The sequence below is a fragment of the Cladophialophora carrionii genome (assembly GCF_000365165.1).
Source record: "Cladophialophora carrionii CBS 160.54 unplaced genomic scaffold supercont1.14, whole genome shotgun sequence".
NCBI lineage: Eukaryota > Fungi > Ascomycota > Eurotiomycetes > Chaetothyriales > Herpotrichiellaceae > Cladophialophora > Cladophialophora carrionii.
The window spans coordinates 375-26,242 of NW_008481821.1; the positions used below are offsets into that span (position 1 = coordinate 375).

The following is a 25,868-nucleotide window of genomic DNA, read 5'->3' on the forward strand; positions in this document are numbered from 1 at the left end:
GGCGAAGGATCGTGCGGCGGCAGGCACTGCCTCTTTTTCCAGATACACACTACATCGCAACAGAGCACTGTAAAACAAGATGATACTGTTGGATTGCCTATGGTGTGCATGCATGTGTGTGCATGCATGTTGAATGCAATCAAGCACGCTGTCTAAAATCTATCTAAAACATAGCACTCGGCACTAAGGCCCCAACCAATGAGAAGGCAGCATTATACTCCTGTGCAGAGTGCACAGTCACGTGCAGCTAATCAGCATCCACAAGCTCTGTCATTCCCGTTACAATAGTTATATTGTTATTATACTAGGACTGAGGAGTTGTAGTTAGCAAGGCTACCGTTTCGCAAAACAATGTTTTGCGAAGTAACGAAGCGTTTTGATTAGTAGAGGTTTAGTGTAGGGCTGTGCTCCTTTCCCTTTTTGTTTTTGTCTTTACTTTCGATAGTTTATAGAGAGGATATACACGGATAATCAATACCCTCTACTCACTTATAGGCATCATGTTCCTCCTTTGAGATGTAGGGTAGTTGAGTGTAAGAAGGGCAGAACATGCCGCCGTAGAGAGGCAACCCCTGTTAGTAATGAAGCCTCACCCTAGTTGACTAATTTACACTAGTAATAATTTTCTTTTTCTTTTTCCTTTTCTTTTCTTTTTGTTTTTCTATTCTTTTTAGAGTCTAATTAAGACCTCCATAAGCGACTATATAGACTATAACTAATACTAGCTGTAAAACCCTCTACTTGTGCTAGAGGAAAAGCTAAGGTATTTGAACTATAGTTAGTACGGCGCCTTTATGTTATGAATCGCTCCACGTGAGGTGATCTACGGTCTAAGTAGTTTACTTATGAGGGGTAAAAACTATATATCTACACGAGGGTAAGGTGTCAGGAACAGCTACTAGAGCTTACTAAGCCTGCCAAGAGGACGTATACAACTCTCGCGCCTCTCGCATGAGAGTCCCATCCTCTTCTCATGCTTCGAGTCCTGTATAACCTAGAGGTCTAGGGATACCTAATACTATTGAGACCCTTAACTATTACCCTCTGCCTATCGCCTTAGGCTGTCCCTAACATTTTGTGAGCGTAGCAGAATCGAGGTCTAACCACCAGCTTTCGTAACACAACAACTCCAATCCCGAGTCCGACTATAGGTGATCTCTTGATGTTTACTGCGGCGATACCATTACGGATCCAATCCGGAATTCCCATGCTTAGGTTATGCCTAAATAGTGCTGCGCCCACCCTATATCTGTAGATGTATCGGGTTAATAGCGATATTATAAATCGCGCCACGTGAGGCGGTATACGGTCCAAGTAGGTTTACTTGTGGGGAGTGACAACTGTATGTCTGCTGAGGGTGAAGGGCACGCGGTCACTTGCAAGGGCGTGACAGTGGAAGAACACTCTTTGTCCAAAGGTGGGGGTCAGAGTATTAACGAAGTTGACTACAGTGCTATAGAGGTGGGTGCTACCTATATATATATAACTTGCCTTGGCTCAGTTGGCTCAGGGTAGCTCAGTGTGCTCAGTGCTGAGCTAGACTGAGCCTACTGAGCCCGACTGAGCCGTCACGTGACCTCAGCCTTACGCTCCTAAGGCTGGGATCCCGTGTTCCCTGAGCTCGGCCTAGCTGCCTTTCCTGTTTCCGTCCTTGGTCGTGCTGAAGGTCAAGTTGTAACAAGCGACTCGCATTGCTCTCGCTCCTCTTTGGTATACCCACTCGAACTAGGTAACTGGGGAATGCTTGGCTTAAAGCTTTAGTGAAGCTTCACCATATAAGAACACCTGGCTAGACAAGTGTTCACTCGTACTATTGTGATCACACCACTCGCGCCGCAGCTTTTCGATGTGATTTCGGAGATCTCAACCAAGCGACCAGACATCGATGTCTACCTCTCCGGCGTTTGAAGACGCAAACCGTAAGCTGACAACGGCCTACACGCTCCAGCCAGAAGTAAAGCAAATCAGTTCGAGCCTGGAGAGGAGATTGATGTGGAAACAAGACCTGCTGATACTTCCTCTCCTGCGCTGATCTACTTCGTGACCTTTCTGGTATGAAGCCTCATTACTGAATGACTTTTGAGTACTGACCTATCGTAGGACAGAAACAGTTTTGGCAATGGTAGACTTCTCGGACTGCAGAAAGAACTTCGGTTCTCCAACGCAGACTATTCTCATACAGCGCAGTACTTCTGTAAGTTGCCAATTCCGGTCCCTAGTGTGTGCTGCCCTGACGGATCACAATTATTGGATACACAATCTGTATGTTTCCAGGTTCTGTCTCGTTACGGTGTATCCCGCCACAGTGGGTGTTGGGTGGTGCCTGTATCTCCTTCAGCATATTTCTGTGCAGCATGTCGACAGCAAAGAGCTATACTACTGTCCGCTGTGCGCAATTGTTCACGCAGAACTCAGGCGTTTACAACAGCTTCTGGTACACAAGCCGGGAGATTGCCACCAGAGGAGGTATGTCAGAACCTTTCCACCGCCATGAACCATCACTGACAGGTTACGCAGCTTTGATTTTCTCAACTGCGACCCTGTCAGGCGCGTTCAGCGGCTTGATACCGTACGCGAGTAGGGAGAATTTAGCTCACAGTAGCCGCTCGCCGCGGTCGTGGCTTTTTCTGATTGAGGGAGCTATGGCCACTTTAGTGGGAGTTGTTGTGACAATCCTTCTGGCCCCATTTCCCGACAGAATGAAGAATGGGAAACATTGGCTTTTCACCAAGGACGAGATCATTTTGGTATTGGAGAGAACGTCTAGTACGTGATAGCCGAGAAGATCTACTGCGTCCATGTGCTGACCAGCCTAGGCTGGAACACGACAGGCTCGAAGATTCAGTGGTCCCAGGTTTGGGATTGCCTCAAAGACCCAAAATCGTACGCCTTCGCCATGTTCAAGGCGACCAGTGGTCTTTGCCTATCGTCGATTGGAACTTTCCTTGCCGAAGTTCCCTCGCGACTTCGGCTTCAGCAATCTGGATGCGCAGCTGTTCTCGGTCATTCCATACGCCTGCGCCTTCTGCTCTCTGCTCATCTTGTGCTACATCAGCGACCGGATCAATGTAAAAGGACCCTTCGTCAATGTTGGGGTTTGCCGTCAACACCATTGGCTATGTCATACTGCTTCGTGTCAACTCCACTGCGTCCAAGGTAGTTGCCACTTGCTTCATAACAAGCGGAATGTATGCAGCCGTTGTGCTACTTCTCACTTGGCTCGTAATCAACACGGCTGGATTCACCAAGCGTGCCACCACTTGGGCGATGGCAGAAATCTTTGGACAGCTCTTATCGATCATGGGCGCCAACATCTATGATAACGGTCCGAGATACGTGAAAGGCCACGCGACTGCCAGGGCGTTCTCGTGGCTCTCGGTGTTGATCGCGTCGGTATTGATGGTTGTGCTCCGTCGCCAGAACAAGAAACTAGTTGATATCCTGCAGGACTACGCAAGGCGTAGGTAGATCCATCCTCACATGAATAGGTCGTTGGAGGATGAAAAGGACTTCCATATCAACTCAGGTATACTCTTTGGCGGCGTGTATATTGAACATCGGTGAGGAAGGGTGCCCGGTTCGTTGACAGAAGCAATATTGACCCAAGGTACGTTCCTGAGAGTGTAGGCACAGGTTACCATTAGCACCGTACCAGGTATTAGGATCATCATGTGTTATCCCAACATATCCAGGAAGTTCCAGTCAAGACCTTCAAGATCGATGATCGGATTCTCGGCGCCATGGTTCTGTGCGGTACAATATTTATCTTCCGCGTGGATTCGTAGTAGATCGTAAACTACTGAAGCACCCATTCTTGTATAGATTGGTGGGGAAAGCTTTTTGTCTTCGATATAGAGAAGCCTTCGAAGTGTATCGCACACCTTATGGTGAGTGTCATCGGGTGTTCCTGATGTGGTACTGAGTGCCTGGCGCACTCGTTCAACGTCGTCCTGAAGGACTTCCGACTCGGAACTGTAGCCGGACCGGAGGATCTTGATCAAGATAAATGCACTGTAACATATATCGTAGCGTACGCATGCGGGCACAATCGATAAGTTTTGGCTGTAACATGATTCAATCAGATCGCTGGCATCTCGTCTTGCGTTGTCGATGAATGCCATGAGCGATGATGAAACAGTCATGTCGTCGAGAAGAGCAAACGACCAGAGCTGTAACCTCGAGCTCAGAAAGGCGATCTTGACAACGTTGTCCATATCCCCGAGATGCTGGTGTTCAAGGACTGAAAAGTGTTCCGCCCAGCTCTTGATCGTGCTCAACCGCTGTTCAGGTTCCAACATGCCGGAAGGAGTTGAGCCATTGGCACTGATGGCGAGGTTTGCTTGCATCAAGGCATGAAAAATACGGCAGAGCTGCGAGAGCCTTACATTGATTGATCTCGTCTCAAATGCCTTGATCAAGTGAGCATCGATGGGAATTGATGGAGGTAACCCCCGAATGGCCGAGAGTTTCAGGTTGACGATAAAGCAGGAAAGCCATGTCGTGGTCTTGACTTCTTCGCTGACAGCTCGAGCATTTTCTCGCTCTTCCATTCCGTGTTCGTGTAAGTGTGCCTGTGTCGGACGGTGTAATCCTAGGTGGAGAGCCATCTGGGTAGCCAGACAGCAATAGTAATGAGATACGTCTTCCATCATCGATGAGACGGGGAATGGCCACATGGACATGATGAGGAGGGCTTGGACTTGTTCAACAGAGCGAGGAAATGAATAGATGGAATCTGCAAGCATTGCTTTGACCGATGGGGCAAATTGGCAGCGGAGTCTCCAGCTTGCCGCAGTCGTGCAGATGACCCAGAACAATAATGGGCTCTTCGTGTAGATGGCGTCTGGTGAGTGTGTTGTCATCTTGAAGGGCAGATACTGGTGACATCGGGCAAAATATGTCTTGAAGTGCTCGTTGATCTGGCCATGTGTCAGAGAGACATTTCCAAGAGAGCGATATCCTGCGGACGATGCCCCCGCCGAGCTGATAGAGGGCGCCGGCAGGATCGGTGCAAGATCCATAGGAGGCTGTGTAATCGTGATCGTGTCGACAATACTATGTAATTGTGGTGACCAATTGTTCAGCGGTAGTGTCTCGTTATGCTCTCGTGTCTGACTCGAGGACCCATTGCTGGGGGATTTCTCCCGCAGAGCCTGCTGTAACTCTTCAATCTTAGATGACATCATGCGGAGCGATTTCGCCCTCGAGGTGCGCTTGAAGGACGCGTCGAATACGCAGGGCAGCTTGAGGGCCCGACAACGTGAGCAGCCGGCGGAATCATCCTCGTCGTACTCGCACCGGGCTTTCCATTGCCGGCATTTGGTGCAAGCTTTCGCTCTCATAGCGAAGGACGTCGCCAGTAGAAGAGGTGTGTTGGACGATACCGAGTGCGCCGAGTCGACAATCCACGACAACGGGAGCGTAGGCTATCAGTCTTTGAAGTCCGGTAGGGCAGAGATAGCGACGGGCTGGGAACAGGAAAGAATCTGTCCCGTGCCTGATTGAACTGCTGTAGCGACCAAATGGAACACGTTTTCAGATGCGGCATGATCGATGATTCAAATTGAGGTGGTGACCTGTTGACTCACTCTCGAAAGAAGGAAATGGTGCTTGGATCCTGGGGAAGATGCGAGCCCGGGGCCCTTTCCCACGTCTCACGCCTGCGGGCCCCGGTCTCGCCTGCTTGGCATTGCGACTCGGAATGGCCTGGCAGGCCAACGAGATTTAGAAGCGAGATGGCACCGACTGAAGCCCGTGTCGATTGACACAAGCTTTAAGTCAAGCGACGCAAGCCTTGCCAAACCTCGCCCGCAGTTGCGCATCGATGCGATTGGACATCAAACACGTCGAGGCAATGGAGCTCGTATCGTTTGCACTGCAGTGCTCAAAGCTGCAAACCCGCTGAGGTCGAAGAGATAACACGGAGTACTCCGTACTTGTGCTTCCGTTGTGCAATTCTCCGCATTTAGCAATATCTGATTGGCGGAGCGAAGCAAAATGTCTATTCTGGATATGAAGAGCCTCGCTTATACCTAATTGTACAGGTGAATTTACCGTGAGCAGTACTGTACAACGATAGTCGCACAACCCAAGCACATTGATATTACACCATATAAAAATGGAATAGCCTGCGCACATATGACCATGCTGTCATCGATGTAATCTTCTGATGCGACGTGGCGGTGTGTTTTATGCATATCAGCTCGAGGAAGTGCACAGCAGTTTTCATCAAAACCAACATCATGCTTGAGCCCACTCCTTCAGAGCTGATTACTGCGCTGTTCATAGATGCTGACAGTACGCTGATTCACTACGCCTTGTGCCAAGTCTGGTTCCTGGCTTGTTCAGGTTGGATATTGTCAACCGGCGTCATACCAGATTACTTTTCCGGCTTCATCGACCGCGTCATGCATCGACCACGCACAACAGGGACGGGATACTGCCCGATTGTGAGATAAGGACTTCCTGGATATATACGACAATGTGGTTACACTCGTGGACCTATCACCACTCCACAGACCTTGCCTGCGTTGATGTTTCAGAAACGATCGCTTGCGGTACATTCTCTTTCCCTTGTCCCGCTGCCAGGTCAAGACTCTGCAATTTCGAAAACAAGCTTGGTCCGTATCTCTCATACGTGCTGAGAAGCCCACCCTCTGCGAGCAGCTGTTCTTGAATCCGATCAAGTCGAAAGTCCCACGTCAATCCTTCACAATGGATCTTGCGATTCTTGACATCAATCACAATCTCTTTGCCTTCCTGCGCGAGACGGTAAAATTCGTCATCCTGGATCTTGATTCCCATCAACCCATTGTTGACCTGGTTTCGTTGATAGATAAAGGCATAGGACTTGGCGATGACAGCTTGGATCCCAGCCCACATCAACGCTTTCGGAGCTTGCTCTCGAGAAGATCCACAACCAAAACTCTTCTCGGCAACAACGATCGTGGCACCCGCCTGAGCACGATCGTAGAATTCAGGCCGGGTGTAGCAAAATGCACCTCGGGCAACCTCTTCTCGAGTCAGGTGAGAATGACACTTATCGGTTGGGATGATACTGTCGGTGTCAACGTTGTCTCCGAATCGCTGGATGCGGCCTTGGATTGACTCGGGAAGCGATGGCGGCTTTCTGTCATCTCCCGTCTTATGCTCATTGACGCTGTCGGTCAAGCCCGTAGCAAGCAGCTCGGGTTGGACGTAGTTCGGAGACGGCCTCGGCTGTTGCGGTCGGTACTTCCTCATGGCATCAAACTCGGCCATGTCAATCACCCGAAGAATATCTTCCGGGCTTTGCAACGACATGGAGAAACTGGAGATTGCAACAGTTGCCGCCGACGCGATGTTGGCAATCGAGCCCGGACCCATCCGGTCGCGATAGTTTCTGTTCTGCGACGACAACCAAACTTCGCCTTTGCCGGCTTTGTCGACTCCCATACCCACGCAGTAACTGCAACCAACCGGGCCAATCACAAAGCCAGCCTGCTCATAGACGTCCAACAGCCCCAATTCTCTGAGTCTGGCGACGATGGAGTTCGAACCTGGGGTAACACGTCGCAGTCCAGGCGCAGAAGGTTTCATGCCTTGAGCCATTGCTTCTTTCAACACGAGTGCTGCAAGGATCAACTCTTCCTCCGTGGTGGTGCAGGCGCCAATGAAGACTCCCTGCAACTTTTGGAGCTTTTCCTTGGCTTCGCTGACTGGGACGACATTGTCTGGAGATGGATACAGCGCAATGAAATGCTCCAGGTCCGCCAGGTCGACGTCGAACGACTCGGCATATTGCGCGTCGGAATCCGGCTGAAAGTACATGCTATCGGACTTGTGTCGTGGGTCTCTTCGACGCTGGATGTATTCGAGAGTGATTCCATCTGGAACCACGCAAGCTCCGATGCCACCGAATTCCGTCGTCATGTTCGCAATTGCAAACCTGGCATCGCATGACAGATATTGCAGTCCCTCCCCTGTGTACTCGACGAGTCGACCTGCAGCGACGGTATTCCTCCTAAGTTTGCGCATCACTCCCAGGATGACATCTTTACCGCTAACACCGAGGGGCGGCTTGTTGACGAAATTAATGCGGACAATCTCTGGCACCTCGAGATAGGTCTCGCCGGTGACAAGCTGTAGAATCATGTCAGTGCCGCCGACGCCAATTGCCAGGCTGCCCAGAGCCCCTGCAGATGATGTGTGTGAGTCGGCGCCGATGACGAGCATACCGGGCTGGCATCGAGAGCGGTAGTATTCTGTGTGCATGATGGTGGTGTTATGGCCGGCATAATTGTCACCGAGGTCCATTTCCTTTGCAATCTGATCACAAGCCTCAATGAGAGACTTCTCATATGCTTGATGATTGACTCTCGGATCCACGACATGATCGCCTGCAAGCCAGAACCTGTCCCTGCGACGAATTCCAGGACGGCCCATCCGCTGGTAGCTTTTATTCATTCCGAACCAAGCGACTTCGGATGAGAGGAACCAATCTGGGGCGATCCGAATCACTGTTCCTGGCTCGACGTAAGGTACATCAAGACCCAGGGCATGGTGCACCAGGATCTTTTGACATACTGTCATAGGTCGTCGAACGGTGGCATCTGACGAGGTCTCCATTATTGTAGAGCTTGGCATGTCCGACAAGCTGAGAACGTAGGTTGACTTGGAGTATCAGGGCCTTGGTGGTGTTTGGACGACCTTATCCAATCCTCTATGTCTTTTCACCCTAATCTCGGGAGGTGGAGGATACCACTTTTGAGAGACTAGAGTTTGGCGAAGTCCAATGCCGGGACTCCGCACCCACGTTCATGCGAGATCCCACATGGGAACCGGATTGCTTCCGACCGACTTCCCTGGAGGTCGAAGCCTCTGTGGCACGAGTCTTGACGCGGCTTGTACTGAGCAAGCCCCACAATCACCACGCCTTGACTCCGGTAGATACAGGGTGCGAAAGAGCCAAGATCTCCTAATATTGACGGGCGGCTCTGTCGCGCAACAAAAGCTTTTTATATTTGAAAGAGGATGGTGCAATTGGCCCCTTGGGAGCCACCGGTCAAAGTCCGCGCCGCCTCTCCGGAGCCCATGTGACTGGGACGTTGATCCAGAGATCTGGGCCCGACCTTGCCCCGGACTAGCGCGACGCCAGATTTGCGGAGATGGTTGTTATATTTGAGTCGATGGGATGCACGGCGGCTGCATCCTGCGCTCTCTGCGGACTGAGCAGGGGACTCTTACCAACGTCAAGATGATTAGCGAAGGACGAAACAACCGCCTCCTCGACAATTGGAAATGTCTCATCATATGCTGTGTGGTGAGCATGGCCAACTGTCAATATGGCTTTGGTACGGCGCCTCTGAGGTGACAGAGTTCCAAGGGCTAACCATCGCAGATACGGCTGCCGTGGCCGGCTTTCAGGCCATGATCGGCTTCCTGGAAGTCTTCGGCTACAGAGACGAGAGTTCCAAAAGCGGCTGGAATATAAACACCAAACCTCAACAGTTGATCTCCAGCTTTCTCAACGTCGGAACCATCGTGGCGGTGCTTCTCGGAGGTCCTTTCTCGCACAAGTTCGGTCGGAAGCCAGCAATTTGGGTGGCTGCGGTTGTTTCGATGGTCGCTTGTGGTGTCCAGGTCGGAGTCAACAGCCTTGCGGGTCTGTACGCTGGCAGAATCCTTCTCGGACTCGGCAATGGGTTTTTCATCCTCTTTTCGAATACGTACACGGTCGAAGTCGCGCCTCCTCAGCACCGCGCCATCCTTGCGTCGTTCTTTGGATTCTGGGTGAACTTGGGCAGCATACTTGGAGCAATCGCGGACAACTACAGCAAGACCCTGGACAGCAAACTGGCGTACCGAATTCCGCTGGCCTCGCTGTTCGCAATTCCGGTCCTCCTGAGCGTCTTTGTTTTCTTCGTCCCCGAATCACCTCGCTGGCTTCTCTTGCACAACAGGCCAGAGGAGGCTCGCCAAGCCCTGGAGAAGCTCCGAGGCACGTCCCTGAAGCCCGAGCTGCTCAACGAAGAATTCGTCGAGATGCAGAGAGGCATTGAGCAAGAAAAGGAGATGGCATCTTCGACCTCGGTCTTCGACATGTTCAAAGGAACGGATCGGCGCCGCACAATCCTCGCTGCAGGAGCGATCGCCTCCCATGCCGCATCTGGGATCTGGTTCACCATCTCATACAGCACGTTCTTCTACCAGATGGCGGGCATTGAAAAGCCGTTCCAGGCGACGATTATGCAGAACTGTCTTGGTCTGGTCGGAGCCTTGTGCGGCATGTTCCTGATGCACAAGGTCTTCGGTCGTCGTCCAATGCTGTTGATCGGCTCCGCTGGATGTGGAATCTGTATGCTTGTGATCGGCTTGCTGAGTCTTGCTGGCCATTCGCACCGTGCCGGTCAGGCACTGGTGGCCTTTGCACTGTTGTTCAACTTCTTCTACAATGGCTTCACCGGGACCATCACGTGGCCGATCGCGGGTGAACTTGTCAGCTCTCGACTACGTGTGTTCAGTGTCGGGCTCGGGACTGGAATCAACTATTTCTTCAACTGTGAGCATCGTTAGCATCCGCTTTCAAACATTGACTGACCATTGGCAGGGTTGATCTCATACTGTACACCATATTTTCTGAACGCGAACAATCTGAACTGGGGTGCGAAGTATGGATATATCTGGGCAGGTTCAAACGCAATTGCATTTCGTGAGTATCCATGAATCGTCGTCTGCTTTCCTGCTGACTTCGGGTCCCAGTGTTCTTTTTCCTGTTGATACCCGAGACCAAAGGACGTTCCCTCGAGGAAATCGACGAAATGTTCGTCAACAAGGTCCCACGTCGCCAATTCAAGACATATCAGTGTGTGTCCTCCGAAAGAGCTCGCGAGATCGCCGAACAGCAGTTGGATGATCTTACGAAGGGCGGAGCAACTGTTCATACTGAGAAAGTCTCAGTATGATCAGGACAGATGGAAGCTCAGGAACCCTGAAGACGCTGGAGTTCGTGTACATAGGCCGCCGGAGCACTGGTTTCTGCCTTTACCTCCAAGTTGTTCTGAGCGCTCGTGATCTAGCTCTGTACTGCAAGTCTTCCATGTACGCTGCCGAACCGTCTCACAAAGCCGCTTCAGCGACTTTGCAGAGAGGTGCCTTCCCAGAAACGCATCCCGCAAGCGAAGAGGATAGGCTTAGCAACAAAAAGAGAGTCTTAACATGCACTCGCCAGACTCGGAAGGAAAGGCGATGGGCACTTTGTCTAGACAATCGAGAAGCGAGCAACGGTCCAACTAGTAGTCATAGGTGCGTTGCAGTCTGTAAGGCGTTTTGATAATTCGCGTTGTTATCTCCCATTCTGATTGCTCGTATGAGTTAGATAGACTTGAGGGTTTGCGGTTTGCAGCTCTAGCTCTCGATCTCGTAGTGATAGTAGGATTTCTAAGCTGGTCGGGTAGTGGGTAAACACGCGGGTCTACGGCTAATATTCCGGTTTTAGCGATTGACATTTCCCACGGCCATCGACAAAGGGTCGCAGCGATACAGAGCCGATGGCGCGGTTTCGCCGGCTATACGATTCTGCGCAAATCTGCAGATATGGTGATTGTAGGAGATGCGGTTTGGATATCGTCGGAAGCTCGTACGGTCCAGGAAAAACATATGCCTCTGGTAGGCTTTCACATCATTTGGTTAAGATCGCCCATCAGGTTCATTGTCGCTCTCGAAAAGGACTTTGAGTTTCGTCAAGGCATCGTCGCAGTTGACTTCCATGCCCGTGATCACGTCAATGGCTTCCTCCTTGGCCAAGATGAATTGTAATAAGACCCAGAACTTGAAGGCGTTTCTGTACATGCCCTCAGCCTTCAGTGACTTATCCTGGGTTTGCGAGCGGATGGCCTCCCATAACTGGCGCCACTTTTCTAACGCTCCTTTGACTTGATGGGTAATCCGGCCCATGGCGAGGGATGACTTCGATCCAGGTCCAAAGTTCGTGGTAGGCAGGTTAAGCGACATGGTCATAATACAGGAGTGGACGTAGGTATACAAAACTAGAATCGGGTCAGTTATGAGAGCCTTCGGAACTCGGACTAGCGCGGTAGCCTTACAGTGTATCAGGATGAAAAGATCAAATATTGTGAGGTCGCAGCTAGTATCTGCCCCTTCCAATGGTGCTTCGGCCTCCGACGCATCTGCCTGGGACGAAAGTACTGAAGGCGCGGTAGAATTCGGGAGCTTGGCCTTTCCATCGAAGAGAAGGGCGAAACATTGCGGCATTGTAAGTCGCGGAGCAAAGATTGATTCGTCCTGCATGAAAGGGTGTCGCGAGCTGAAGATCGCTTCTTTACAAGGCAGATCGTTATCAAGTTCGGCCAGCGTGATGCGGCAAGGGTAGTTGGAATAAATTCGCATGGCACAATCGAGTAAGGCGATGGCTGATATCGTGCGAATTTTTGTTTCTTTCTGCAACCAAACGATTTCCGAGATACGGTCAGTTGGCAGATGGCGGGCGTGGTGTAGCTGCATGCTTCGGGCAACATTGATCACATCTCCGAAGCGGGACTGCATCGCCCGTCGCTTCGAGCCACGGGAGCCGCCCCAATACTGGGCAATAACCATCAGATAACCGGCCTGCAGCTCTTGAAATATCTTCCATTCATGAGCGGAGTCGGGATTCGCCGGCGTGGATTCGTCCTGTATCGACCGGGTGACTTCACTCTCGAACGAGAAGATCTCCGAGTCGAAAACAACCAACTCCGCGACATCCACGAGTTTCTTCGCAGCGAGCCGTTCGGTCTGGTCTTTGGAATACATCGCGCCAATGAAGACAACACTAATGACGAGACTGACGGGGACGTTGGCTGGATCGAAAGAGGGCTTGTGGAGTATGGGACAATTCAAGTGCCAGTTGCGAAAGTACAGCGAGATGAATTTCCGGATCTTTTCTCCCGTCAGCAGGAAATTTAGACACGTGGTGAGTTCTTGTCTAGCTTTCTCGTCCAAAGCCAGGCACCATAGCTTGTTGTAGATGGCCATGGCCAATGCGGAGACGTACTGCGCTTGGTCCGGAGGCGGTTGCGTCGTTGTGGACGGGGTGGAAGCCATCTGCATTTCCGAAGACACCATGGACGGATCGTACAGTTCCAGCTGCAGATCAGAGTAGGATGGTGAAGGCATCAATCCAAACGGTCCCGTCCAGAAATCCAGATACTGGTCATCAACTCCAAGCGGGACTTCAAACATGGCCGAGTAATCACAAGTGAGAGGGCTTTGGTCCTCCAATTTGAGGTGAGACGGGTCAATCTCGTCCTCGGGCTCTTCATTCTGTTGGCGGAACTGTATGCCTGCTTGCCGGTCATCGCAAAGTGGGAGATTGAACGCCTCTGTGAATGTATCGATGCCGCCGTTCAACAGTGCTTGGATGGACACGCGGTCGCCAACTGGACCAAATTTGTCATTGACTAGATTGGGCGTCAGCGTGCTCCACGAAATAGCACCCTTTGTAGGCGGCACGGACTTGGATCTTCGCCTGCGCCTCGTTTCTGACGACACGGAACCTGCTTCTTCTTGCAAGGGGCGCAGGGATTGTTTCCATCACAGCGGATCTTGGACGAGATGCACTGTGAGCGCCGTCAGTCCGATGGCCACCTCGCAACGGCTCCAGATTCTCACTGTCACACACGCATGCGGGCGACGGCCTTTCGGGATCGAGTTAGGAATATCTCTATCACCGCGCCGTTGGCAATGACTGTAGTGAGTTTGAAGACGATCCCTCGAGGCTGGTCAGCGGTGGTGAAGCCCGTCGAAGGATGAAGTACGTACTTGCGCGAGAAGTCGCGCGAACAGAAGACGCATGAGAAAGGTTTGGCTCCGGTGTCTTCCCAGGCTGTGTCAGTGGCAATGGAGACCGACTCTAAGGATCACTCACGCCTTGTTTGGTGCCGCTTCAAGTGTTCAGCTCGCGAAAACCCCTGCCCGCAAGTCGTGCAGCGGTAGCGCTTTTCCGGAGTGGTAGGTGCAGCGGCGGAAGGCGCGGATTCTTTAACACATGCTGAAGACAGAAGAGCTTGGTTGCGGATGAGATCGTGAAAGCCGTCCATTTCAGCATGACATGATGGACGTGAAAAACGGTTGAAAGGGGCAGCGAGTGTAGATTGAACACCTAATTGAGGGGCTGCGCGCTTAGATAAGACCAGCAACACACGGGCCAAGATTGCAGAAAGCTGCGGCTGTCTGACACCAATAGGGAGGACCATACCTACGGGAGGGCTGAGAGGTACGGCTCCAGATGCGAATCGGAATGACTGAGTACACTGGTCGCGACCCCGCAAAAGTATATTGTGTAGGAAATAATGGCGACCCAATAGACGACGGCGTGTCAGTGATACTCGTACTCTGTCAGCTGGAACGCGGAGAAATGTAGGGCACCTACCCAGAACGGGTGACAAAGAAGGATCATCTGGAAATACCCCGCGTTCGCTTCCGAAGATCCATCCTCAGCCACGGGCCCTGGTTTGAGAGAGTCGTGAAACTATTCCCTGATACGATGACGATGGGTTCGGATAACGGTCTCGTCTCCAGCAGTCGAATATTTCTATGAGCTACTTCTGAAGATCTACGCCAGCCTCTCCACCGTACTCGGCGTCCCTAGTCAACACTAGCAAGATTTCAAACCGCACAGAAAACACTTTCAAAGGACTTCAAAGACGAGCTCCCCAATAGCTGACAACAGCTGTCAGCAAGAGAGGGAGCACTGATGTTGCTGACACGCTTGCAGCCGAGGAAGCAAGGCCAGTAGCAGACGCCGAGATTTGGCCGGGCACAGGGACGTTCTGCCCGACACGGTTCTTGACAGTGAATCCTGCAAGGCGTCAGCAATAGCAATGTCGGGAGAGCTGTCATCTTACCTGTGTTAACGGCCCACGCGATACTGTTGAATTCGATGAGTTGCCCGAGTAGTTTGTTATTCTCGCCAACTTCCATCAAGTTGAACCCTTGGACCGGCACCAAGTCGGTACCGACCTGCATCTTCCAATACCACAGAATGTTGGTACAGCCAGCGGGCATGAGCTTGAGTGTTGTAATGTTGCGCGGTGCTGGTGCATTCAGAATGGAAGCGATGTAAGCTACCTTATTGGGAAAGGTAATACTGCCGAGCTAGGAGATGCGTTCAGTATCGTCATCACAGTTTGATTTTGGCCTTGAACTTACAGCGTTGCCTGCAATGGTGTTGATCGAATCGCTTGTCTCGGTAAAACTGTCACTGAGAAGCTCTTGCACCGTCTCGTTGGCAGCGTTGACATCTGTATGTTCCATGACGGTCATAAACTTGGCAACGATGTTCTCGGCGTCACTTTGAGAGACGCAGGTCGAGTTCGACGAAGCATCCCTTCTGACCTTAAACAGATCAGGTACCGCAGCAACTACCGATGCAAGAGCGAGGGAAGCCGCGACTTTGAGCAACCTCATGTTGATCGACGGTTCGTGGGTTGAAGTGGACGAATTGACTGTCTGCTGCCTGTTGTGTATATTTTCCTAGAACGGCTTGAACGATCATATCTGAACAACGTATGGGTGGCACAAACGGCAAACCACAACAGGCAGTATATACCTTAGCACAACCTGATGTCAACAAAGGAATGAGTCGTCGCTGGCTCGTGCTCGTTGCTCCGGAAGTGACATTGATATCATGCCGTCTCATCCTCGTGCCCCCGGAGACAAAGAGAAAATCTCGGTGACGGAAGAGAGAATCCAGATGCAGTCAGATGACGCGGCTCATGCCCGACGTGGCAGTTCTCTCCATATGAGGATCATGCGAGCTGATTGTCGACAGCAGCATCTGCATGGCATGAACAAAGCGGGTCCGAGCTCGAGTTATTGCAAGTCCGTGCGGCAGAAACACGACGCCTTGATAGGTATGTCCGCCATGGCGACGGCGAAGTCCAGTTGCGGTTTGACAATGCGGCACTCGGCCGCACGGCCTAGCCTCTTCAGACATTCATGGTAACCATGCAAAGCCCAGACATTGTTTGGATGGCGTAGAGCTCGAGGTAGCGTGTCATCAAATCCCAAGTCGGCACTATACACCGCAGCAGCCTCCTCAACAAGACCTTGTTCGAGAAGGAGTGCACCATACGCATGCCGCGGCGGCTGCATCCAACCCCAAGGTTCATCATATGGCAGTGAATCATCTAGCGAGATGGCCTGACGAAGATGTTTGAAAGCGGCGTCAAAGTTGCCGCGTCGGTATTCCATTTCTCCTTGTAACATCGATCTGGCAATGACCAGAATATCCAGACAAACGTTGTTGAAGAGAGTGCGGGTTGACTTGACTCTCTTCATTGCTTCATCGAAGAAAGTACGCTGCTTATCAGCTTCCTCGAGTCTCCCAGTTGCTGCAAACGCGACACCTTTGGCGTATTGGAACAAAGCTGTAGTTACACAGTAGAGGTCCTGGTTTTTAGGAAGGGGCAGGTCAAGTATGTCTTGCCACAGGCCAAAGCGTACGAGAACATGCGCTCGCATCCCATGGAAGGCTTCCAGCCAGTCCGCCATGGGTGGCGATTCGACGTGAAGCAGTTCTTCTGGGACTGTTGCTTCGATCCAATCGGCGGTCTCCAACGCGACTCGAGACTGGCCGGCAAACAACGCAGCATAGAGGCGAAAGTGGTAATTGTGGCAGCGGTAAAGCGTATAAAAGTTCAGAGGGCCTGCCCTGGCCAAGAACTTTTCATCAGCCTGTATCGCGTCCATGTTTGAAGCAATTGCCCGACGATAGTCGCCGCATAAAATGTCCAGGTGCGTGGGCATATGTTGCAGGTGGCCAGAGTCGGGAACCAATCCTCTCAAACGGTCCGCGATAGGCATGGCAACCTCTGGAGTGGCTGACATCTCCATGAGGTGGACATAGAGATGCAATAAGCCTGGATGCTTTAGTCCACTACTATGGCTCAGTGCCCGCTCCAGAACGGTCTTGACCTCGACCGTGCGTGCTCCAGGAGCAGGCTTGCCCGTTGATAAATCCCACAACTTCCACGGTGTGAGGTTCATCAGAGAATCGGCGTAGAGGGCAGCCACATCAAGATCTTCGGGGAAACATGCATAGACCGCCTGCATCGCATCAGCATAGGGTCGGTTCCAGATGGAGCAGTCAACAGCTGGTTGAGCTTGTGGGTATCTGAACTCGAGCGCATCAATGAGTGCCCTCTCAACAGCAGTAGCATTGGCAGCTTCGGCTTTAGCCTTCTCAACCGCGGCGTGTGTCCGCTCGACGACAGACCGCAGCTCCCCGCCATCGAAGAATTCCCACGGTTTATTGTAGTTTGGTCCGAGAGCGTAGGCCAAGCCCCAGTAAGCCATCGCACAACCAGGGTCGATGGCGATAGCCTTCTTGAAACACTCAGCTGATTCCTCATGGTTGAATCCGTAGCTCCATGCAAGTCCACGGTTGAACCAGACCTGGGCTTCGCGGCTAGCAGTACTGACAGGCCGGTGAAACGAGCCAAGGTCGAAATACTCCTCGGGGTCACTTAATGCATTCACAAGGGTAGAGGGTTGGGACATGGCGGCGGTTTCTCTTCACCCAATTTGTCCTTGCATGTCAGAGAGTCGAACGTACAATACACAAAGCCTAGAGACCAAGACGGCAAGTCGGCAGGAACATAAGCTGGGCGTGAAATTGCGCGAGGCGTGATGGTGTGATGGTTCATGATTCTGACGTTCGTGAGAAGTACTTGTACAGTCGGCTATGTCCGCGCTCCGACTGCGCCTTTGTTGGCATCAAGCCGACCTTGTTGTCGTCAACAAGAGATTCATACTGAAGCTCAGTCTGGCCGCGTGGTCTTGTGAATTTCCTCTAATTAGCCATGGGCTATGCGACTGTGGAGAGAGTCGTCGATCCAATGTTTTGCAACTTCGTCGCCGATCAAGTTTACCCTCCCCCTCTTCTTACGTGACCTCGACACCTTGGTAACCTCTGTATCCCCCCTTCTGTGTGGTTTTCATGGCATCATTGACTGCATAGGTTGCTACACCTCAACTCGTCAAGGCCCCGAAGCCCTACTTCCCTGGTCGACACGATTCTCCAGACATGTCTACAATCGTCGCCTCTGAGCCCCTCCCGCGCCGTACGGTCCAGCCACGGACACAGATGTACCCTTCGGGGCTGGCCTAAAGGTGCATGAATTGGTTTGCAAGCGGATAGCCAGATCTAAAATATTGTTACTTTTCGTCTCATCCAGACATACAATAGCGTGCGGAAGGGATACACCACATCGTCAGAACCTATGCTGTCAATTTGGCGAGACTACTACTCCTTCTCAACCGACTAGCACTCGAACCAGGAACTGTGGCCCTAGATAGGATCGACTCGCCAGTGCTCAACCCGCGTCCTCTTCAGGAGCGCTACACATGCTATACCTACGCATCATCCCTCTGAGAATGCAGCCTCCGAGCACGACCACTTCCCCGCTATTTCATCCTCTCGCTTTGATCAATTGCGTTCCTACACTGTGCAATCTCGCGATCTCCGGCTGGCCCAAAAGGCCAGATGGGTATGAAGAACACCTCATTGTATGTACATCCTGGCCATTTTTTCCACACACCGACTGGTCTAGATAACGGAGGCGCGCCCGCGATTGTTTCAATGACTGAGGACAGGCACATTGATTTCAAAGATGAAAACCCAAGGTTTCGCAGATACTTTTAGTGACATCCCGTATCAAGCGCGTAGCGATCGATCTCTGAAAGTTGCTGTTGGTTGGAATGAATTGCCATACGGCCATCAACCTACTCCAGCGCGCTCACCAATCCTTTGGCTGTCCAACCCGCCGCATCTATTGCAACCACTCGACTTAGGAAGAATTGGAAGAGTTGGTCAAGTCAGATCTTGGAAGATTGCATCGCAACTGATTATTACCACTGCGCGATCATGAAACTCTCTGTTCAGAACAATGACTCTAGACCATAGAGAGGTTTCTTCTAGGGTGGTCAACGAGTGTCGAGAGAAAGGCCCACCAGGGGTTGCAGCAGGAGAGAGTTGGACTGGAGGAGGTTGAAGACGACCTGGTTTTCAGGTCACCAGATAAGTTGTGTTCCACTGGCAGAGGCGATACTCAAGCTATCTCGCTAACCTACACATATGCGGATTGTCAGTCAGTGCCGGGATGAGTGAGGTGAACATGGCGCCGCTCGACTATAACTTCATGTATAGAGGTGACCATCGCCGCTGGAATTACCTCTTACTCTGTCAAAGTCACTTTCTCATGACTCTCTTCTTGCTTTCTCAGCTCGTCTAGCACCCATTTGACAGCATCTCCCACCAGGTCCGGGTTCCTGAATGGGCTATCGTGCCCCCAGTCCATCAACTCCCGGTACAGCGCCTTCCCCTGCAGGTCGACCAGATCAACCTGCGCCTTAACCATTGAATAGTTATAAAGGCTACAATCCTCAATGAACTTCGTTGCACCTCTTCTTTCCTCCTCAGTGCCGCCCCCGAGTCGGACGCCCTCGTCGTACATCGTCTGATAGTCCCTCACGCTGTTACACCGTATCACGACCACATTGCCACCCCGGTAGGCGTGATTCTCGAGCTGTCTCCTCTCCGCCAACGCCCTCGCACTGGCGTGGGTGTCTTCCCGCTTGTTCGCCAGTTTCGTGGCCGTCCGCAGACCCGCCTCGATGGCACAATCCCACTCGTCGTCCGTCATGCCTGACTCTTGTCGGAGATGCGTCAATGCCTTCCAGTCGACGTCCTTGGTCACGGCGACGAGATCGGCGCTCGGGATCCGCGGGAACAATGCAAATGCGACCTCGGTGCCCGTGTCGTACAATACCACGCCAGCGATAACTGCCAGCGGGGACAACGGCGGTCGATGCTTCGTGAGCTGAAGATGCAAGAATTCCCGGAGGGGGATTCCTCCGTACGAGTGGCCGATCAATATGTACGGCGGGGAGACGCCGATCTTCTCCAGCAGCGCGTCGAGATCATGGGCCGTGTTGTGCGCTGTCAATGACTCCACGTTCGAGGAGGGCAAGGTGCTTTGGTCATAGCCAGCTCGATCGTAGAAGAGTGTACGAACGAAGCGGCTGAGGTGCTGTTGCACCTTGACGTACGTGGCTGCTGGTGCGCCGGCGCCGGTGAACAGAATCACCACAGGCTCCCCGTGGTGACGGGGCGGGCCTGATGTGTGGGCGAACAGCGAGACATCTCGTTCAGGGAGGGGTATGAGCCCTGATATCTCCGACTTGGTCTCCCACGGATTGTTTTTGCGGATCGTCATTGTCCGGAGCAGCCTGTTGTTGAGGCGATGGCACTGCTTACACCGGAAGTCGTACCACGTAGCTCACGTACTTTGCGCGAAATCTTGGAAAGAAACGTAGTCTGTCCTCCAGGTGGGCAAGATACAGCTGGCGAAGATCATGCTGAATTAGGAAGGAGATATACGGAGTGACGGAGTAGCAATGGAGCCAAGTTGAATAGTCGTCGTGCAGATCATATGTACCCAAATTGTAGCTGCAGTCGCCATAGGCAAACCATGCTGCTACCACCATCTTGCTCTGCCAATGGGGCCCTAGACTTTCACCTCCAGCTCAATGATATCCGTGTTGACAAGACTCTTGTCAAGTTTGGCCCTCTCTTCAGCGGAGAGATCCGTGATATTGACAGCGACCTCATCTCCAAACTTCGCGGCGATCTCTTCGAGAGCCAAACCCTTGGTCTCCGGGTAGAATAGGTACATGATTGTCGCTCCGAACAGCGGGACGATGATGAAGATGAGGTAATATTTCCAGCCGATATTGTTAAAGGCAACCGGAGCACACATGGTGTAGATCAAGCTGAAGGCGAACAACCCGGAGACGCTGAACCCGGCGCCCTGAGCACGGATCGAGGTGGGGAAGATCTCGGATGAGTAGACGTATGAGGAGGCGTCCATTGAGCCGCCGAAGAACGTGACAACTTGGCTAGTCAGGAACAATCATTGAAGGCGCCATGGAGAAGCTTACAGAGGTAGAGAAAGAAGACACCGAAACCATTTCCGAGGCGGTTGTCAGTGCCGCCGTATCTTGCGAGGCAAGCCGTGAAACCGGCAACGGAGACGGCGCACCCAATCTAGATCTGTCAAAAGTCGGAAAGGGGGTGAGGAGGAACCAACATACCTGCCCGATAACCATGATTGGAATACGACCGACCTTATCCAGCAGCAGCGCGTTGACAAGATTCATGATCGCAGCCCAAGTATCCCACAAGGCGTACAGCAATAACGGCATCGATCCGTAAAGGCTGAGGCCATTGTAGAGAAGAACTTGGTAATTGTTAATCACAAGGCAGCCCGTGCTTTGGACCAAACCGCTGTTGTTTGTTAGCGGACGCACGGAGAACCAGGGGGAAAGATCATGGAGCAGAGGCGGGCTGCAGGAGTGACTAGCGTGTGATTCGCGTCTGTGTACGGCCACCTTTCCTTTCCATAGCGTCTCTTGATCTCAAAGTTTCTCCATACCTCTCACTCCAACGGTAAAGGGAAGGGGGGAAGCGGGATTGCTAGTCCACTTACAGCAGTAAAAAGCCAAAGAGCATGCGCTTCCGGTATGATTTCCTGGTGAACAGCAGGATCCAGCCCTTGATCCAACCCTGTCTCCAACCTTGTCGCTTCTCCAAGTCCAGCTGCAGGCGGATTTGGTAAAGTTCCTCACGAGCGATGGTGTCGTCTTCGTCGTCCGGATGGTGGTGGAGTCGCTTGAGGATCGCGAACCCAGCCTCCTGTTGGTCCGTGGCCACTAAATGGCGAGGGGATTCTGGCACCCACCAAGATCCGATCAGGAGACCTAAAGGTGGCACGATCTGAAGGGCTAAGCATAGGCGCCATTGAGCGACTTGACTCTTCAAGAAGTAGCAGCCGTAGCCTGTCCATCCCGCAAGACCCTGCTCTACCATCAGCCATAGTCGGATGGAAATTCAGGGCAGTACTTACATAACCGACGCAGAGGACGAAGCCATGGCTGCCGACCATCCTTCCTCGGGAATGAGCAGGGGAGACTTCAGATTGATACAGTGGTGTGATGACGTTGACCATGCCAACGCCCATCCCCATCAAGAACCGAGCGACCAGGAACATCGCTATATGGACAGATCCAGCTTGCAGCGCACCGGCCACGATGCAGAGACACGAGGTGATCTGGATGGATCTTTTCCTGCCCACCTTGTCGGCCAGCCATGTTATCAGGTAGCAGCCGATGAAGCCGCCTCCAGCAAAGAGTCCATTGGTAGCTGACAGAAACGTTAGCATTGGTGTCGGAGTTCCTATGCGCAAGCACTCACCGCCAGTAATCCGCGAACCGTCACCCGACGTGATGTCGATGTTGAAGTACTGGAAAAAGGACGGGAGGCCTATCACGGCTCCGATGATAGCAGAGTTGTACCCATACGTCAATGACCCAAAGGTGACGATCAGGACGATGAGGAAATTGTAGTTGGTTGCCGTCTTCATGGTGCCGTTTCTCAAGGGATGGGTGAAACCGTGGTGGATTGACCTGGGGCGCATTTCCCGACTCCGATCTATATGAGCTCTGGAGAAGGTCTAGAAGGGGACACTAAGAACAGCAGTCGCTCTGGACATTCTCCAAGCTGGGCGAGCTTGACTCCTTGCTTACCCCGAGACAGGGCATCTCAGAAGTCGATATACCTCATTGGCGGACTCTGCGCGGAGTTGGGGTACTCCAGTTCCCCGGTAAATCTGCAGTCAGCATGCACGTTTCGATATGGTGATCTGGATCTGGGCCTCAAGCCACGCGCAGCTCTTGGATCCTACCGACCTGCCCCACGATACGAGTACCACATCTCCGCAGATTTGGGGAAGACGACGCGATATTTGGGTTGGATGGAAGCAGATAAGGTCCCCACCATAACGTGATACGCAGTACCTTCGCCAGCGTGACCGGGGTCAAAAGGCTTGACAGATGCGATGAACAGCAATCTGGAGGAGCTGTAATCTGCGTGGGGCCCCGCTCGAGGTCGGCATACGCCACGCCAATTCTGGACGTGCCAATGGGGTCAGCTTCTACAAATCAGGACTGGTTGCTGATTGCTCGGTACAGTGGTAGCTTGTAGCAGCGAAGATGCCCGCTGCGGCGCAACAGGTGGGGTTGAATCAGATCCTTGCGTGCGCAAGCTGAAGAGGACCCAGCTCTGCGCTCGGCGAGAGGCGGCCGCTGGCGGGTGGCTGGGGGATTTTATCCATTTTGCGTGAACGACCGAAGCCCAGTGAAGAAGAGGATGACAGCAGAAGATGTCGAAGTTAAGTTTCCAAGACGGCCGTGCCGTGAAATACGAGACGTCTAGAGGTGCGGGAGGGCAGCTCTCGGTCGAGACCTCCTCAGCTTCTGGGTGGCGGTTCGATTGTGAACTGACAGGACGCACGCCTTATTAAGCAAGTGTGACGAGTCACGTGTATATATACGGTGCTCCCTGTGACTGGGAAGGTCACCCGACAGTTGGCCTGACAGCACCAAGGACTCGTCATGGACCGTAACCCCCTGTGTAAAGCACTGTAATTTTGTTTACCTAGGTATACCTAACGTACCTTGGGTCTCTGTAACTACCTGCTATATAGTCAGGTCTGCCCCCAACCCCTCTGAATTCATCATGTCCTCCAAAAGAGTCACATCCCAGCACTATTCGGTTGTAGCAACTAAGCAACCATTTTCAATATTCCGCTGGGATGATGACTTTGAGAGACCGGACTTACCACCGTCACCAGCCGTTGGTACCGTCTGTACGAGTTACTGCATAAGTACACCTACAGTAGCACAATGCCGCGGGAAAGAAGAATAACGGTGATTAATTATCGTTAAAGCCGCTTACAAAGCTCCAGACGAGACCCTTCCTTCCCCGTGTAGTCCCATGAACTCCGCCCGCAATGCATGGAATCGCTTCAACCTGCTAAAATGCATCGATGATTTACAACTCGTTCTCACTTTCCGCCAATCTGCCAAACGTGCAAATATTCACGCGGTGGGTGTAAATCTGGACCTCTCCCTGATCCTCGACCCATACTTGTAAAAAAGAACAGGTACGGGGAAGAAAACTAGGCAGAGAAATCCCAGAAGTGACGTTGCCCACGCTACGCCGAGGTTGTGGTACATAGCTGGTGCAAACAGCGGGAAGCCGGCACCGGCAATTGATCGAATGAAAGTGTTGATTGCGATGGCGCTGTTGGAGTAAAAGCCGTAACAATCAATGATATAATTGATCCCTTGCTGCGACATGTCAGCTAAGCCAGAAGCCAGAAGGGTAAGCGACAAACCCAGAACGTTATTAGACATCCCATTCCAAGCAGAGCCGTGGCGAGCACCTGAGGCACCCAAGTAATGTGTGGATTGGACGTCCTGATGTCGGTTAGCGCTTGACCCTAGAAGCACTCAAAAATGCAGGACATACCAGGCGAAGATGAAAAGGCCGATGGGGAGGACGGCGGCTCCGACGATCATGGGAGGTAATCGTTCCTCAGGTACCACCTTGCCGTGCTTCTTGAAAGCTCTCGCAAAGTTGGTTCGAGTAGACCAAGCAATGACTCCGGTTCCCATGGCGATGCCAACAATAAAAGCCGCAAATGGAAGTGATCCGACTCCAGCGTTCCAGCCGCGCTCCTCTTGGAACGAAATTGGATATGCTTCAAATAAAAGGTAGATGATGCCGTAGATGAAACTCATGTAGACCGTGATCAGGGCCAGAATTGGCTCTTGTACGACCATGACAAATGGGCGGACGAGATAAATGCGCGTGATGGTCTCGAAGTCAACCCGGCTTTCGTCTGCCTTCGCATGTAAGGCCCAGTTTTTGGTCTCGTATCGGAGTCGCTTGGCTTTGATTTGCAGGATCCTGGCCGCCGAGGTCTCGGGGATGACGGCAAGTCCAATGCATCCGAAGAGCGCTGCCATGATCAGGGTGATCCAGGCAGTCCAGCGCCAGCCAAGATGAGACTGAGTAATAAACCCGCCCATAATCGGCCCAGCCACAGGTCCGGTCTTTTCCAACATCAGAAATTGTCCGGTTCAAGGAAGAGGATGACTTACGAAAGCTGCAGCTGCAAAAACGCAGATCCCATAAGCCCGCTCAAGAGGTCCCCAGATATCGGCCATAGCTCCTCCTACAACAGCCAATGGTGCGCAAGCAGCGAATCCTCCGAAGAAGCGACCGAGCATGATAGTCTCAACGTTCTGAGCAACCGCAACTGGTATTTGGAAGATGGCGAAGATGAGGTAACCGGCAAAGAGTGGGACGCGTCGACCAAAGACTTCTGACGCTGGTCCGAACTATAGATTCACGTCAGCCTATATCGACGCGGGAACAGCAACAACTCCTCGCCAAAAAGGGACAGTCCTCTGGAGGTGAGAGAGACTTACGAACACGGGCCCTAGGACAAACCCGAGCAAAAACAACGAAACCCCAAGAGTCGAGGGGACGTAGCCAATATGGTACTCTCTCGCAACAGGTTCAATCGCAACAGCATAGATACTGGGAACATCCCGTTAGCCGGTCCCAAAGCCCATTCGAAGCAAGCAAACGGAATTGTACCTGCTCGCAAACGTAACCACAAATGTCATCAAACCCATCGAAGCAGTAATCCCCCACCGCTTAGCCTTTGACCAGTTCTTGGGGTTTTCTGGATCGTCTGGTCCATCGAAGTCAACCAGGGAGTTGTTGACGTCGACTAGCGATTTCATCGGTACTGGTACATCAGGGGTTCCTTCACTCTCAAGGTCCTTCTGCGATAGGACGTCGCTTGCTGAATCTAGCGGCATGTCTCTTTTCTCAACCTCTGGGACATCATCCAATGTGACTGTTGAGGCTAAAGAAAATGGCGTTCGCGGTGCTGCAGAGTCTTGCCCTTCCATTT

General features: G+C 52.2%; 11 protein-coding genes across 11 annotated transcripts; 3 read left to right on the forward strand and 8 right to left on the reverse strand.

Annotated features, from left to right (window-relative positions):
- Positions 1-2,274: 2,274 nt before the first annotated feature.
- Positions 2,275-2,774, forward strand: G647_10314 (uncharacterized protein; the record flags this gene model as incomplete). The annotated part of the gene is made up of 2 exons (XM_008726305.1): positions 2,275-2,466; positions 2,509-2,774. Coding segments are annotated over 2 exons (458 nt in total), but the record flags the coding sequence as incomplete, so codon positions are not given.
- Positions 2,775-3,267: 493 nt separating this feature from the next.
- Positions 3,268-3,468, forward strand: G647_10315 (uncharacterized protein; the record flags this gene model as incomplete). The annotated part of the gene is made up of 1 exon (XM_008726306.1): positions 3,268-3,468. The coding sequence occupies one exon, from the start codon at positions 3,268-3,270 to the stop codon at positions 3,466-3,468; it is 201 nt and encodes a 66-aa protein (XP_008724528.1).
- A 206-nt stretch (positions 3,469-3,674) lies between these two features.
- Positions 3,675-5,342, reverse strand: G647_10316 (uncharacterized protein; the record flags this gene model as incomplete). The annotated part of the gene is made up of 1 exon (XM_008726307.1): positions 3,675-5,342. The coding sequence occupies one exon, from the start codon at positions 5,340-5,342 to the stop codon at positions 3,675-3,677; it is 1,668 nt and encodes a 555-aa protein (XP_008724529.1).
- A 1,162-nt stretch (positions 5,343-6,504) lies between these two features.
- Positions 6,505-8,607, reverse strand: G647_10317 (uncharacterized protein; the record flags this gene model as incomplete). The annotated part of the gene is made up of 1 exon (XM_008726308.1): positions 6,505-8,607. One exon carries the CDS (start codon positions 8,605-8,607, stop codon positions 6,505-6,507), a length of 2,103 nt encoding a protein of 700 aa, XP_008724530.1.
- A 628-nt stretch (positions 8,608-9,235) lies between these two features.
- On the forward strand, positions 9,236-10,943 carry G647_10318 (uncharacterized protein; the record flags this gene model as incomplete). Its single annotated transcript, XM_008726309.1, has 4 exons — positions 9,236-9,332; positions 9,380-10,540; positions 10,589-10,690; positions 10,741-10,943. The coding sequence occupies 4 exons, from the start codon at positions 9,236-9,238 to the stop codon at positions 10,941-10,943; spliced, it is 1,563 nt and encodes a 520-aa protein (XP_008724531.1).
- A 724-nt stretch (positions 10,944-11,667) lies between these two features.
- G647_10319 (uncharacterized protein) lies at positions 11,668-14,075 on the reverse strand (the record flags this gene model as incomplete). The annotated part of the gene is made up of 6 exons (XM_008726310.1): positions 11,668-12,026; positions 12,084-13,456; positions 13,489-13,595; positions 13,648-13,747; positions 13,798-13,852; positions 13,904-14,075. 6 exons carry the CDS (start codon positions 14,073-14,075, stop codon positions 11,668-11,670), a joined length of 2,166 nt encoding a protein of 721 aa, XP_008724532.1.
- Positions 14,076-14,675: 600 nt separating this feature from the next.
- Positions 14,676-15,444, reverse strand: G647_10320 (uncharacterized protein; the record flags this gene model as incomplete). Its single annotated transcript, XM_008726311.1, has 3 exons — positions 14,676-14,836; positions 14,883-15,132; positions 15,187-15,444. The coding sequence occupies 3 exons, from the start codon at positions 15,442-15,444 to the stop codon at positions 14,676-14,678; spliced, it is 669 nt and encodes a 222-aa protein (XP_008724533.1).
- A 405-nt stretch (positions 15,445-15,849) lies between these two features.
- G647_10321 (uncharacterized protein) lies at positions 15,850-17,538 on the reverse strand (the record flags this gene model as incomplete). Its single annotated transcript, XM_008726312.1, has 1 exon — positions 15,850-17,538. The coding sequence occupies one exon, from the start codon at positions 17,536-17,538 to the stop codon at positions 15,850-15,852; it is 1,689 nt and encodes a 562-aa protein (XP_008724534.1).
- Positions 17,539-19,214: 1,676 nt separating this feature from the next.
- On the reverse strand, positions 19,215-20,255 carry G647_10322 (uncharacterized protein; the record flags this gene model as incomplete). The annotated part of the gene is made up of 1 exon (XM_008726313.1): positions 19,215-20,255. One exon carries the CDS (start codon positions 20,253-20,255, stop codon positions 19,215-19,217), a length of 1,041 nt encoding a protein of 346 aa, XP_008724535.1.
- A 291-nt stretch (positions 20,256-20,546) lies between these two features.
- G647_10323 (uncharacterized protein) lies at positions 20,547-22,460 on the reverse strand (the record flags this gene model as incomplete). Its single annotated transcript, XM_008726314.1, has 5 exons — positions 20,547-20,932; positions 20,980-21,085; positions 21,133-21,325; positions 21,528-21,895; positions 21,945-22,460. 5 exons carry the CDS (start codon positions 22,458-22,460, stop codon positions 20,547-20,549), a joined length of 1,569 nt encoding a protein of 522 aa, XP_008724536.1.
- A 1,516-nt stretch (positions 22,461-23,976) lies between these two features.
- Positions 23,977-25,866, reverse strand: G647_10324 (uncharacterized protein; the record flags this gene model as incomplete). Its single annotated transcript, XM_008726315.1, has 6 exons — positions 23,977-24,228; positions 24,276-24,357; positions 24,410-24,996; positions 25,045-25,284; positions 25,375-25,486; positions 25,547-25,866. 6 exons carry the CDS (start codon positions 25,864-25,866, stop codon positions 23,977-23,979), a joined length of 1,593 nt encoding a protein of 530 aa, XP_008724537.1.
- Between the last annotated feature and the right edge of the window lie 2 nt (positions 25,867-25,868).